The sequence below is a fragment of the Macrobrachium nipponense genome, chromosome 24, assembly GCF_015104395.2.
Source record: "Macrobrachium nipponense isolate FS-2020 chromosome 24, ASM1510439v2, whole genome shotgun sequence".
In the NCBI taxonomy this organism is placed as follows: Eukaryota; Metazoa; Arthropoda; class Malacostraca; order Decapoda; family Palaemonidae; genus Macrobrachium; species Macrobrachium nipponense.
This window is the reverse complement of record NC_061091.1, coordinates 24,154,884-24,170,342: the sequence shown is the minus strand read 5'-3', so window position 1 is coordinate 24,170,342 and position 15,459 is coordinate 24,154,884. Positions and strand designations below refer to the sequence as shown.

Sequence of the window (15,459 nt, the reverse complement as noted above, 5' to 3'; positions counted from 1 at the left end):
CTTAGACAGTAGATGAATGTCAAGAGGGAGAGGATCCAGACAGTTCTTTCGTCCATTCTCCATGACAATTGGATATGAGCTTGAATATGCAGGAAGATTTCTTCCAGATCCCCGTCCAAACTCCAGAGTTTTGTAGTTCCGTTTCATGACAGGGCTCCCCAATAGGGAGTCTGTGCCTCGGACTCTCTGTAACACTTCAGGCCCTCTCCTGATTCCTAGCTCTTCCTGCATTTGACTTCCCCCTTTTGTCTGGGCATAACTTCAGTCTTTACATGTCGACTGACATCTTCATTACTTTTAAGAAAGGGGCTCCAAGGCTCTTGACAGTAACCTTTACCGGGACAGGGAAACAGTTGGTCACCTCTGTGTTGTTTCTTAGCTAGCCCAGGTCTCTTTAGTTGGACCTTCGGTAGTAGATGACTGGATATGATTTGTGCAAGGGATTCCTTCTGCAGAGCCTAGTTCTAGAATTTTCAGCACCAATCTAAGTCAAGGAGCCCACTTGAGGAACTGGGAAGATGTCTGGGACTCAGTCCCCAAGTAGAGCAGAATCCTCACTTATACTTTAGAAAGCTGAAGCTATTCTCTTATGGCTCTAGTACTGCTTAACCTAGCTCACATATAGACTGTGGTAGTCTATTTGGATAAGACCTCAGTCCCAACACCTCTACTTTAGCAGGGAAGCTGGATCCAGCATTCCCTCTTGACCAAACAGCAGTCTTCCCCAATTGACAGATCAGTTGAATCTTCTAGTCACATGATTTATTCAGGCAACTAAAGCCCACTAATGTTCAGTTATGACTGTGCAGTTATAACTGAACGTTAGTGTGGACAACCGGCACAGTTTTTCTGGCCTAGGCCAAACGGCTGCGCATGTGCACTGGAACGATAATGTGGTGGAGGTAAATTTTATTATCTGTTTGCGGACAGATAACATTTACCAATCAAGAACATTGAAGTTGGGTTTTATTGCATTGAAAAGTATTTATATCTAAATTGATGATATATTGGATTTACTTGTGTTTTTAATAATTGACATGGATGTCAGAAAATAATATATGTTTATAATTTTTCCACAGGAAAAGCAATTATGTATAATGATGACTGAAAGTGGCTGCGTCATTCCTGAATGTCTTGTAGATTTCATTGAAACCTTCTGTATGAATGGGACTTTATGAATGGGGCAAGTAAAATCCAAAAGCTATCATAACGGATTAAGCCATGTATTTTTATTCGTGGTCATAAACCATATATGCAAGTCAGGCTTTCAGTGAGAATAAATATTTATTATGTCAAAATAATGTAAAAAGAATAGGCCTGTATACTTCAATTCATGATTATACACCATGAATGTAATTCATTTTTAAAATGAGAACAAAATAATATTCTACTTTCTGCTAAACAAAATTAAACAATGTTGGACTATGTATGTTTACTCATTGCTTACATTCCACATAAGTTCGTTGCTTACATTCCACATAAGTTTGTTTTGAAATGAAATTAGACTAATCAACACACTTTGAAACAAAGGAAGACAGTAGTAACCTATGGATTTCCATTTATTGTAACACATCATAAAGTTAATCTTTAAATGAAAACAAATCATTATTAACCCTTTTTAATGAAATAGGAAAACATTAGGCTATACATATGTGTCAACTCAAATGAAATCAAACCATTACTAACTTAATCATCTTTCCATGGAACTTTGTTCATTCATAAGATATTCAATAAACATTATGAAAGTCTGTGGTATCAAATGTAAACTTAAGAAATTCACATGAGAGTATTTAATTCTATTTTTTCTACCATTCTTTAGTCTTACTTGACGTTCATGAATTTTTTTTTTTTTTTATGATGTCAGTAAGCCAATTACAACCAGAGCATCGTGTGTTGACACCGGGGCTGCTACGGAGGACTGAGGAAAAGGGCTGTATCATTAATGGTGAAGATTTTCCTGAACAGTCCGACTGTGCAGGCATAACTGAATGTTAGTGGCGGGCTTAAGTTTTGAAGGACATACTTGGCCATCAGAAGAATGTCCTTCCCATCATGACCTTTTGATCCCCCGGGTTGCGGGATCAGATTATTATTGAAGCAAGCCAACCTTTGACTTGTTTGCCTCTTCAAGGAACCTTCGCCTTACTCCAGTCATAGCATGGGCAACAGGCACTATGCTGTAGCCGGTCCTTCTTGGGCCTCCTCGCCTCACGCCCTTCAACATGATAGAGGAGGCACTAAACAATCCAAGGCTCAATTTCCAGTTATTCTCTAACTCCATTTTGGCACATGTAATAGCTCCTGAACCTGCTATGGTTGTTGGTGGACTCTCCAAGATCTGTCCTCCATGCTGTGTCTTCTCGGGCAACCTAGCTTCAGAGATACCACCAAGGGTGGTCTGATCTTGCCCAGACAGGCGCTAGACTGTTCGGAGGATTGTCTTCCAAAGACTTCAAGACTTGTTTCAGAGGCTTTTACAAGATTCAGAAGTCACACTCTTCGTCCGTCTACCAGACTTAAGGCCTGTCCACACTAGGAAACATTGTTTGTAAACAAAGTTTGAAAAATCACAGTTTTTGAAAGTAAATTGTATTTTTCCTAACTATACAAACTGAGGTCCTTTACATAAGGAATTGCTTTCAGTGTAGGCTGGAATTACGGCCGTTAAATTCTTGAACAAGGTGGTTAGGCAGTAACTACCATCTGGTCGGCTGGTAGGCCTGCCTGCCTGGATGTAAACGCTCCACTTTGCCTTTCGGCCCAGGTTCAAATTGAGGGGTGGCATGAGGTGGGCATAAATGTAAAGGACCTCAGGTTTGTATAATTAGGAAAAATACAATTTACTTTCAGAAACTGTGATTTGTTCCCACACGATATACAAACCCTCAGTCCTTTACATAAGGAAGACTCACTGATTGGTGGGAGGAATGTGAGTGAGCCTCTAGAACTGACGAGTTCTGCACACTTGGGCTATTCCTCCTGGTCATAAGAGTGATTAGGAGTGCCCTGCCTCTGACATCTTGATCAGAGTATAGGAGCTGCATGATCAAGAGTCAGACTTCTGGGCCTTTCCGAAATGAGTGAGGGATCGTAACTCATCTGCAAAAGGGCTGAGAAGAATATTTAGAGTCGGGGGCATTAATACAAAGTTCTGGGAAGGGTTTGCATTATTGCCAGTCTCCTTCCTCCCCTTGCTAGAGGAAGGAGTGGGATTGATTATATGATTCTGATAAGAAAAGTAGAGAAACTTGATGTGCAAGCTTACCACATCAATCGCCCGACCAGCCAGTTTAAGTTCAAGTCCTATCCTCAACCTGAAGGAAGAGTAGTAGAAGGACGAGGAGTGGAAGTTGGAGAGGTCAGTCACTCTCGCATCCTTCTTACCTCTAGAACCGCACACCATAGGCAAGATGCAACTTGTCCTCTTGAAGGAGCCGGGTAAGCAAACACAACCTGCAAGCATCCACCACCGGTCCAAGGAAAAGAGGTTCCAAGGACCTGTGGGCAGACCCGAAGGAAGAAAGATACAAATATGGTTGCAATGAGACCTCATCTATCTTCCAGTCCGACATATTCTTCAGAGTGATGAAATGTACCCATCCACTGGGCTATCCAACTACAGAGAAGTCTCTCACATTCTCGTAAGACCCGAGAAAGACGAGTCATTGGACACTTCTGCATTGGCAGTCTGCAGTGTATAAAGGCATCAACACTCAATAAGGGTGTCGATCCTTCATGGTTACAGCAAAACACCAATAGGATCTGGATCAACCAATACAAAGTCCACAGCGCAGATCATGAAGGACTCGGATTTGTCAACAGATGCCGACTGATTGCACTGTCACGCATCCGAGACGTAGTTACAACATGACACCCGCCTTTTGAATTGTTATGCTGAGAACAACCATACAAGTCGTCTATCTTGTTTGCCAACGATGTTGAGAAATGAGAAGATGATTCTCGCAAGGCATGTGCACATCAGACAATATTCAATTGCCTTCCTGAGACCAAGGTCCCTGTGATGGCAAGACAGAAGTTTCTCATCAGTAGTTGAATCTCAACCAAGGAGAAACAATACTATATTACTAGTGAATGACTAAGGTGAATGTGGACCTACGTCTTCACAGTTGAATCAAGAGAAGTAAACTCAAGATTCTGATCATAGAAAAAGTCCCATTGATGACACCAACCAGTGAAGGATGCCTATAATTCCTGTTGTTTTACAGAGGACTGAAAAAGTTAACCAGCTATTTCATTGCTGCACAGCAAGAAAGTCGGATTTTGCAATGAAAGCAGAGAGTCTTTCAGTAATGAAATCACAGGGATTGTACTACCTGAAGAACTGCTTCTTGTGGATTGGATTAGGGAAGAAGTTTCTATTTACTTTGGAAGGAGAGCTAGTCAGGCGGGGAACAGGCAAAGTCTTCCATTATTCATTTACAATTTGGGGATGAACAGAGAATTACAAATTAGGAAATGTATATTAGAAGACAAAACTCAAATTGTCTGAAGAAAATCATTCTGTGCCATCGCAGCGGCTGATGGAGCAGGATCGATGGAACAGAAGACTAGGCTACAAACTTCTGTTATACCGTGGGGTAAACAGAAAGATGATAACAAGTCTAATGAGATATATCTCTGTCTGAAAATTCTCGCAACGGTAAATGTGGTGCAGGAGAGATGGGTATTATGCGAGAATTCTGATCCAACCAAAGACCTAAGTCTGTGATTGCCGGGGCAGAGAGCTTCAAATTGGTAGTTAATCCTTGGCAGAGGAGAAACAATACCAAACCAAAATGAATCTTGGAGAGCGAGGAGTATTGAGACAGAGCCCTATACCACTCAACAAAATGGGAGGGAAGAAAACCCTCTTGTTCGGTGGTAATGCAAATGCTGTGGTGTTGTTGGGAAACAATACCACTAGTGATCTCAAAATCAAAACCGGTAACTCTTGGGAGACCCAAAAGGCTGTCCTGAGTTCCGGGTTGATTAAGAGAAGGTACTATTTGTCTGGGTCACATACCAGAGGAATTAACTTACAATAAACTTACAGACATTGCAACGGATAACAGAAGCATGTCGCAAGAGAAATATAATAGTATATTTGCATGTTCTTGTAAATTGCACTCCAGCCTAATTCTTCTTCATTCGAGGGTCAAGAATAAGGACTGGCAGCAGACCCCCTTCATTCCCTAATGAAGAGAGCGAAGGTGAAGTTTTCCCGAAGGGAGACTTCTACGGAACTAACAGGATACCGAAGACAACTAGTTCAAGCTGAACTGGTTGTTCCCAAAACAGTAGCACGGGAGAGGTGTTCAAACCTCTCAGTGCTATCCATCCTGAACAGATTGATGTATGTTTGATAAGATCCTAAGATTGAACCAAAAACATAGTCTTTCGTGTTCGAACTTCATAGAATTCCTCTTATTTCCTTGTTCATTCCGGTATAACCAGGAAGTAGAGGGAAAAAAGAGAGGAGGATTGACTGTTCTTGCCCGCTCTTCCCTGAACTTTTGATGTTCTCACTCAGTTAAACGAAGCATTCATTTCTTACAACCATTCCGTTCACGCAAATGCGAGCAAAAGTTGACTGGAGTTAAATGCAGTAAAAGCTGGCGAGAACTTGCCATGTCTTGCTATGCATCTATCTTCTCCGTGATCGAACCTAACGAAGAGGACTACACAGAGGACCTCCTCCTATCTCCTTCAGATGCCTTGTCCCGAGGGACAGCGATATCAATCTTGGCACCTGAAGAATAGCCATTCCTGGCTTTCACAGGTGGGTCTGAGCCACCAACGCTGCTCGGTCCCTTCTCTCGTCCTGTGCCTCTATCATGATGGAGAGAAGACTACCTATCACTGACTGTGGATGTATGACCCTCCTTTGGGATTGTACACTCGGAGAGACCCGTACACGGGTATACCCGATGCAGCCCCAGTTCCATGAGCAGCGCCCTTGGAACCAGAGACAGGAGAGCAAACCTGGGTTCGAACTCCTGGATCTCCCAAGACACTATTTTCTGGATAGCGTCCAGGTTCCCACTCCGGAAGGAGCAGGTGAGCCAAAGAGACAGCCAATTACTTCCTCTCTGTGGAAAGGATGCAGACCCTTAGAAGTCTCAAAGCGAGACTTCTCAAGGGGCGGAGAATACCTTCCTCTTCTTAGGATGTGGAACCCTTTGAAGAGGGAGGTTAGGAGGCATCAGATGATGAAGACGAAAGACGATGACCCCGTGAAAGTTCACTGCAACATGGGAAAGGAGGGTGTTATGTCATGGCAAGGAACCACACCGATCAAGAGCAGAGAGTTCGTTCGTTAGAGCCAAGGATTCAGATCTGGTCAAGCTGAGCAGATCACCACTACATAATTATGAGTGGTACTCGTCAACAAAAGAACTATCACTTCTTCCCAATTAACTGTTCCCCTTCGACGCCGAAGCTCCGAGAAAAAGAATAAGAGGGATTCTGTGTCTGCTGTCCCACGTGTTTGGACCCTAAGGTCCAATACACGAGGATGGTACTTGACCATTCACTAGAAGGTATTGCAATCAATTCCAAACTCTACATAACTCCAAACCAGACTGAGGAGCAGACTCATGTGTACTGGGAAAGGTTCATCTCACCATTCAAGCACTTGTAATAGTGAGCACTCGGAGAGCGTTAGAACTTGTAAGAATTCCTACGCTCAGTGAGAAAAACCCGACTCTTGTAAGACAACAGTCGGGCGAGCGAGCCTTGTCTTGCCTGGTGCTTGGCAATATGATGAAGCCGAGCACTCAGCGAGCGCCAACGAAACCAAGGGATCAGGCGCTTGGCGAGACTCCGTTGTGGTGTTATTTCAGTGTAGATGACAGTGTTTCTGGCTGTTTTTAATGTTGGTACTGCACCCAGGGCAAGGGCATTTTAAAGTTAAATTGCCAGCTATTGGATAACTCGTTAGCTGCATAACTTCCACTGATGCTTTGGTAACCATCGGAGTACTCCTTCACTATAAAGCTCCCACTTAAGTAGAGGTGACCCTTTCCTTTTCCACCACATGATCGGAGCCTACCCTCCTCCCCTGTGATGGACATAAGGCCTAAAACAAATGAGGATTGTCTGCTAGGTCGTTCCAGTATTCCGTTAGTGGGACGGGCTGTTACCCACACAAACTTCATTGAAGTGCTACCCATGAAAATTTGAATCAAAGGTGCTGTTCAAGTGGAAACTATAGCTATGTAATTACTTGGTAAGTATATATAAAAATTTGTTTTATTATACAAATATAATTTTTATATGAATGGCTTAAATTTTTTAGTCTTGCTAGTTTTGAAAGTTTGTTCTCTTTCATTCAGTGATTCTCCACAACCCCAAAGTCTGTCAGCAAACAATAGCAGTGGGGATGACAATGAAGCCAATGTCAGCATCACAGAGAGCAGTACTGAATTAAGTAGCGTTGGGGAAAGGTCATTTCTCATACTCAAAGATTCTGGAGATTCTCAGTGCCAGGTGGAGGTGGAGGTTTTACAAGAAGACTCTCCAGGTCTTATTGAGGGGATTCCTTTATCCCCTACAACCAATGACTTGGTAACTCAGGTGAGACAAGTATGTTGAATTTCCTTTTTGTAGAAATGTTATGCCACAAAAGTCAAATATCAGGTATAGTACAAATATAAAGACAGGCATTTCAATCCTGATTTCATCATGGTTGCAAAGATTTTTTATAACTTGTAATTAAAAAGGGTAGTGTGTTTTGTGAAATTGAGTAAAAGCCATTATCTATGCTAATTTGTCCTTGGCTTCCATGGGTAATTGACACTAAAGATAATTGTGTGTACCCCAAAACCATGCAGTAAAACAATACAGTTAAGAACCTTGTTATTCTTTAAACACAGTGCAAGTATTTTTGCATTTCTGAACCATGAATGAGGGTACAGGTAAGAGAGAAGACAAAAAATATCCTTTTCAAGACATTAGAAGAATTTTTACTTTAAGCACTTCCAATTTTGTGCTTTTTTTATAGTAATTTTACCAAACCAATGAAATACATTCGATCCCAATTAATGCTCCCTGTTATATTAGCATAGTTCTGTTGGGTGGTACTGTTAAAGGCTCTTTGTAGTATACTTTGCAGCATACTTTTAGTGCCATCTACATTGCTGCAGCATCCCCTTTAGCCCCAGATGCATCACTTTGCATTTTAATTTCCAATTGATCTCTTGTTTATACGCGAAACAAACCTTTGGTCTTAACAGTAGGATAATTTTCAAGTGCCTATCACGTTAGTCTTTTTCTTAACCGCCTTTTGGAGTGACGCGGTTGCTTACACTCTGTCAAAGTCAATTATTTTGCCCACGTTTCGCTCTTATTTGTTGTCTGTGTGTGCATGTGTATGTGTCAGTATGGCTTCCTCTGCATTTTCACGGCCTTGTCTGCGTATGTGCCTGGGTTTTCAAGATTTCCCGTGTTCTTGTTTCGTGGCTTCATCTGCTACGGACCCCCATTTGGCTTGCAGTAGGTGCCATTCTAATTTCTGTACGGTGACGAATCCCTGCCCGGAATGTCATGCGTGGCCTGGATCGCAGTGGAAGTTATTTTATGGTAAGAGGGAGCATCATTGCAGAGTTTTGACTCTTCCTTCTTGGGAAGGATTTTCTTCTCCTTGCCTAGATGCTTCGTCTTCTCCATCAGTCACACCCTATGATGCTAGTGATTGTGTACCTGTGTCTCCTTCCTTTTCTTCCATTGATTCATCGTTCGAAGTATTGGGAGGTCCTCAGGTTGATTTAATGAGTAATTTTGTCCCCTCTTCCTTGGGTGTTAATTTGCTTCCTGGGAGGGAGGAGGCTGTTTCATCTGTTTCTTTTGTTCCAGATTCGGATGCGTCCAAAATGGCGGTGCTGTGGGTGTCACTTGGTCTACAGGGTTCTCCCTTCTTGGAGGGGTTGTTGACGCATTTCATGGAGGCTCGCCCCTCGGCTTCCCCCCCCCCACGCTCCCCCCCCCCCCCCGCTCCCCTCAGGCCTCTCCCGCTCTGTGCCGCTGCCCCCCCCCCCCCCCCCCAAGCCTTCTCTGTTGGTGCCTGTGGTCAGCCATCTTATACTGTGACGCCTTGGTATCATGTTATTGCTCCAGTGAGGCCAGCTGCTACCTCAGGTCGGGACGTCACTCTCAGCTCCATCGGTTGTTGATGCATTTCATGAAGGTCCCCCGCCCCCCAACAGGCTTCTCCAGCTCTGTGCCCCCCCCCAAGCCTTCTCCATGTTGGTGCCTGCAGTCACCCATCTTATATTGTGCCGCCTGGGTATCATGCTATTGCTCCTCCAGTGAGGCCAACCACTAGCTCAGGTCAGGGAAGGTCGTGACGTCACTCCCAGCCCCATCGATGACGTCACTCCCAGTTTCTTCAGTGACGTCACTACCAGCTATGCCAGTGTTGTCAGTTGGGACTGCTGCGCTACCTCTCGCTCCTGTGTCGTCATTGTTTGCTCCTGTGATGTCATTGCTGCCATCCGTGACGTAACCTCTCCCAACTATGAGCCTGCGTCCTCTCTTGCGGATCCGTCCAAGGCGGTTGTCAAGAGATTGGACTGTTTTAGAGGATAGGTTTGCTGCCTTCTCTGCGGAGAGGGCTGTGAGCAAGCGTGATGCGTCTCCTCCCTCTTCTCCTGCTAAGAGGAAGGAGAGGTGTCTTCTTCCCCTGCGTCGCCTCCTTCTCCACTGTGTCAGTGTATCAGGCGTTGGAGGATTAAGGACTTTGCATTTTCTTCATCGGTGACTGAAGAGAATCCATTGCCTGCTGCCACTCACGTCTGTGTCCCTTCCTCGCATGTCCATGTTCCTGAGAGTGATAGTGCTTTGTCTGCTGCTCCTTGTGGTTCTTCTTCCCTTGTTCAAGACGTTGATGGTGTGTGTGGAAGCGGTGTCAGTGAGAAGGATCCATCCTCTGTATTGCAAAGTCAAATCTCCCTTGTGCAGTCTGCTGTTACTTCGTCATCCCCTACTTCTGCTCCAGTGCCTGCTCGTTGTCATAAAGATGTTAAGGCGCCAGTGAAAAGATCGAAGGTTGTTAATACAGAAGTGGTTCAGCCTGTGCGTTTACCTTCGTCTCCCAATGATGCTGTTCGTGATTCACCTCCAAGACGTTCTCGCTCTGTATCTAGAGTTCAAAATACATCTCCATCGCACGGACGTCTGTCTGCTCGCATGGGCGTGTCCATGAACACGGATGTGAGCCTTCTGTTGTGAGTGTTCGGGCTGGTGTTCCTGGTGATGTGCTTGGTTTGTTGCAGAAGTCGGTGCACGGCTCAAGTCAGGACAGGTCTCTGGTGTCTTTACTGGTTGGCACACCGGGTCTTTTGGCTGCTGAGTCTTTGGTTGATGATTTGTCGCCTGCAGTTGGCTTGTAGATAGCTGGTGTTTCTGGAGAAACTTCATCAGTGTTGTTGCAGGATGAAGGTGATCTGGATAAGCCCTGCCTCTTCTTCACATCATCGGTCTCTGTTGCCAGATCAGGAGGAGGGAGAAATGCAGGAGCTTTTGTCTTCTTTTGCTGAGGTTGTTGAGCTCATTCGTGGGTTCAACAACCTGGAGTGTAGGGCTCAAGCTCAGTCTACTATTACTCCTACTTGCTTGGAAGCCTTGCTGGGGACTACTCAAGATCCTAAGACTTGAGTCCTTTTTTCAGCTTCCCTTATTGGGACATGTTCAGTCGGACTTGCAGTGGGTGAATGCCTTGGTGTCAGACCGGGATGGTTCTCTTCGGTCAAGGGGTTCTTCCAAGTTGCTTTCTCCTCCTCTCATGAGGCATAGGAAATATGCTACCAACTTTGTTGTGTGATGCCTCTTTGATGCCTCAACATCTTAACCCAGACGTCATATATCTCAAGCCAGGGTTGACATTGGAGCAAGTGAGGATGCTTTGGCTATGGAGTCTACGGCAGCCTCCATGTTTCAGACAGTGTCATGGTTGGACTTGTGGTCGACGGCCATAGCCAAGATTGAGTCTGACAGGTCTGCAGAAGGGTTGGTGAAGGCATCTTCCCTTGCCAGTTTGCTGCAGTCTGGTGACAAGGCATTTTCTTATCTAGCTCATCTTAGTGTCAGTTTGTGGGTTAATCTTCTGCTGATCAGAAGAGACGCAGCGTTGTCCATGATGGTGAGATCAGTGGACCCTGAGTCTTTGTTGGTGCTCAGGAATGGGGATTTGTTGGATTCTCAGTTCCTCTTTCCATGGACTGAGCTGAGGACACGATAGATCAACGCCATGCTGACACAAACAACAGGTTGGTGCATCAAGCTGTCTCCAAGTCTGAGTCTCATTTTCGTCAACCTCCTCGTCCCCTTCCAGCACAACAGTAAATGCAAGGATCATCCCCTAATAAGTCGGCTAGGAGTTTGGCTTCGGTTAGGCCCTCTCAATCTTCTTCTCAGACTAAGTCTGACAAACAACGTCCCTTTCAGCCCTGCTCTTACAAGCCAAGGGGGACCTCCAGAGGTAGAGGCAGGGGAGGTCACCAATAGGTTGGGCATCTCTCCCTCTCCTTTGCCACAGGTATGGGGGTGCCTAGCGGGCCAGTGGGCCAAGTGGCAGAGTTATGGTGCGGAGAAGTGGTCAGTATTTGTTCTTCGGGTAGGATCTCTCCCCCACTCTTGGACAGACCTTTGCTCAGGCAAACGTATGCCCCCAATTCTCCAAAGTTCTTAGCTCTCCAGGAGGAGGTGTAGAAAATGCTGGACAAGGGTGCAATAAAGGAAGTAGTGCGTCTTTCTCCGTGGTTTTACAGTCACATCTTCTTGGTGCTGAAAGCGTCAGGTGGTTGGAGAACAGTGATCAGTCTATCCACCTTGAATCATTTTGTCAGGAAAACGAGGTTCAAGATGGAGACCCTATGATCGGTGTTAGCAGCAGTGAGGGACAACGACTTCATGCTATTGATAGAACTAAAGGACGCGTACTTCCAAATCCCTATTCATCCGTTGTTTAGAAGTTTGTCCGCTTCTCTCTCTCAGGGAGAAAGTGTTCCAGTTCAAGGTTTCATGCTTCAGGTTGACCACATCCTCTCAGGTGTTCACAAGAGTTTTCTCCCTCGTCTCGACTTGGGCTCATTCTCAAGGGATCCGTCTGTTGAGGTACCTCGATGACTGGTCAGTCTTAGCGGGTTCCAAAGAGAAACTGCTGCAAGATAGGGATCGTCTGCTTCAGTTTTGTCTGGAACTTGGCATTAGGGTGAACCTGGAAAAATCGAATCTCGTCCCCAGTCAGAGAATTCTTTATCCAGGCATGGTCATCAATAAGAAGTTGCGGAAGGTGGCACGTGATTTCCTGTCGCATCCAGATCAGTCAGCTCATCAGTGGCTGGTTCTTCTGGGGATTTTATCTTCTCTGGAGAAGCTGGTCCCTCACGGGCGACTTCATCTTCGGTCTCTGCAATGGAGGCAGGAACTTCTGGTCTCCGGCGGGGGACTCCTCTCTGCCAAGGGTTCCCCTGTCCCAAGAGGTGAAGGAAGATCTTTGTTGGTGGTTAGACAATCAAAATCTGGAAGGTGTTCCTCTGCGTTCTCTGTCTCCGGAATTCCTTCTGTTTTCAGATGCCTCCCTGACAGGTTGGGGTGTTCATTTAGGCAGCCTCTTTACTTCAGGCTTTTGGGATCTGGAGGACAAGCTGCAACACACCAACGTATTGGAGTTGAAGGCAGCCTTTGTGGGTCTGAAGGAATTCCGGGAGAAGGTAGAGGGTCATTCTGTGGTTCTCGTGTCAGACAACACCACGGTGGTCGCTTATGTGAACAAGCAAGGGGGTCTGGTTTCACGTGAACTCCATGCTTTGACAGTCGAGACTCACCAATGCGCGGTCAACAGTTCGGTGGAGCTCTCAGCCAGGTATATCCCAGGCAAAAGGAATGTGGTCACAGACAACTTAAGTCATCAGGACCAAATTCTAGGCACAGAGTGGTCCCCACATCAGGTCATAGCAGACAGGCTTTTCCAGGTTTGGGGGAGTCCCATGCTGGATCTCTTTGTGACCCGGTTCAACAAGAAGCTGGAAGTTTATTGTTCAGTGGTTCTGGATCCTCTGGCGTTAGTGGAGGACACTTTTCAACATCCCTGGGACAATCTGGAAGTGTATACCTTCCCTCCATTTTGTTTGATCGGCCAGGTGCTGAACAGGATGATGAGTTCGTAAAATCTCAAGATGACATTGGTGTCTCCTCTGTGGCTGCAAGTGTATGGTTTCCGGATCTACTGATGTTGTTGTCGGAGGTTCCGAGGGAGATTCCTCCGTGGCGGCATCATCTTTGACAGCCACACGTAGAAAGATTTCACCAGTCAGTAGAATCCCAGTCTCTTCACGGTTGGAGACTATCAAGTATCTCCTCCGAACAATTTTTTTTTTTTTTTTTTTTTTTTTTTTTTTTTTTTCCTCAAAAATCAGCAGGACATATGTCCAGCAATCTCAGGAAATCTACCTCTGCAATTTACCAAGGTAAACTGTGATTGGTGTCTTAGACGGGGTTTCTCTCTACTCAAAACCTGTGTTCAGCGCATAGCAGGCTTTTTAGTCTTCCTCAGGGATTAGAAAGGCTTATCCATCTCTGCTATTAGGGGCTACAGAGCAGCCCTGAGTTTCAGGTTAGTCAAGAGAAGGTACTATGCGTCTTGGTCACATACCAGAAGAATTAACTTACAGATATGCGCCTACTACTCAGACAATGCACTGATAACAGAAGCATGTTGCAAGAGAAATATACTAGTATATTTGTAGGTTCTTGTGAATTGCACTGTAGCCTAATTCTTCCTCATTTAAGGGACATGAATAAGGACTAGAAGCAGACCTCCTTCATTCTCTAATGAAGAGAGTGAATGTGAAGTTTTCCCGAAGGGAGACTTTTACAATGATAACAGGATACCGAAGACGACTAGTTCAAGCCGAACTGGTTGTTCCCAAAACAGTAGCACTGGAGAAGTGTTCAAACCTCTCGGTGCTATCCATCCTAAACAGATTGATGTATTTTCGGTAAGATTCTGAGATTGAACCAAAAAGAGTCTCTCGGTTTTGAACTTCGAGTAGTAGACTCCATAGAATTCCTCTTATTTCTATGTTCATTCCGGTATAACCAGGAAGTAGAGGGAAAAAAGAGAGGAGGATTGACTGTTCTTGCCCGCTCTTCCCTGAACTTGCGATGTTCTCACTCTTAAAGAAAGTATTCATTTCCTACAACGTTTTCATTCGCTCGAACGTGAGCAAAAGTTGACCGGAGTTAAATGCAGTAAAAGCTGGCAAGAACTTGCCACATCTTGCTATGCATCTATCTTCTCTGTGATCGAATCTCATGAAGAGGACTACACAGAGGACCTCCTCCTATCTCCAGATGCCTTGTCCCAAGGGACAGCGACATTGATCTTGGCACCTGAAGAAAAGCCATTCCTGGCTTTCACAGGTGGGTCCGAGCCACCAATGCGGTTCAGTCCCTTCTCTCATCATGCGCCACTATCTTGATGTAGAGAGGAATACCTATCACTGACTGTGGAGGTACGACCCCCCTGGGGGGTTGTACACTCAGAGAGACCCTTACAGGGGTATACCCAACGCAGGCCTGGTTCCACGAACTCCTGGGGCTCCCAAGACACTATATTTTGTGGATAGCATCCAGGTTTCCGCTCCGGAAGGAGCAGGTGAGCCGAAGAGACAGCCAATTACTTCCTCTCCCTGGAAAGGATGCAGACCCTTAGGAGTCTCGAAGCAAGACTTCTAAGGGGCGGAGAATACCTTCCTCTTCTTAGGACATGGAGGGTGCTATGTCATGGCAAGGAACCGCACCGATCAAGATCAGAGAGTTCATTCGTTAGTGGAGAGCACTCAGATCGGCAGAGCTGTCTGGTCGAGCCGAGCCGAGTGAGCTGAGCAGATCACCACTACATAATTGTGAGTGGTAATTGTCAACAAAGAAGTATCACTTCTTCCCAATTAACTATTCTCCTTCGAGGACAAAGCTCCGAGAATACGAAGAAGATGGGTTCTGTGCCTGCTGTCCTACGGGTTCGGACCCTAAGGTCCAGTACACGAGGACAGTACTTGACTATTCACCCAGGTGTTGCATGCAGTTCCAAGCTCTACATAACTCCAAACCAGACTGATGAATGGACTCATCTGTACTGGTATTAAAGACTGTCTCACCATCCAAGCACTCCTTTGCGCCTTCAAAAAACGAAGGAGGTGGCGCCCAACGTTGCCCTCCCTGGCAGCAGCAGTAGCTAAGTCCCACCCCAGAGGATTCTATGTTGAGGACACGATCTCCAGCCACAGCATGTTGGTCGACACTGGAGCCATGCAATCGGTGTTCCTGCCGTCAGCAGAGGACCGCAGCCGCGCCCCTGACGCCCCAGCCACCCTTGTAGCCGCCAATGGGACCCCATCAGGTTTCTGGGTCGGACCTACACCCGGCCCTTCATCGTCGCCGACATCAGAATCCCTCTCC

At 45.6% G+C, this 15,459-nt stretch overlaps 1 protein-coding gene across 1 annotated transcript in view; it reads left to right on the top strand.

Annotated features, from left to right (window-relative positions):
- LOC135205522 (uncharacterized protein C2orf42-like) overlaps positions 1-15,459 on the top strand; it is a 125,997-nt gene that overhangs the window by 50,492 nt on the left and 60,046 nt on the right. Inside the window, 1 exon segment of the mRNA XM_064236269.1 lies at positions 7,335-7,575. Coding sequence (XP_064092339.1) covers positions 7,335-7,575 — 241 coding nt within the window.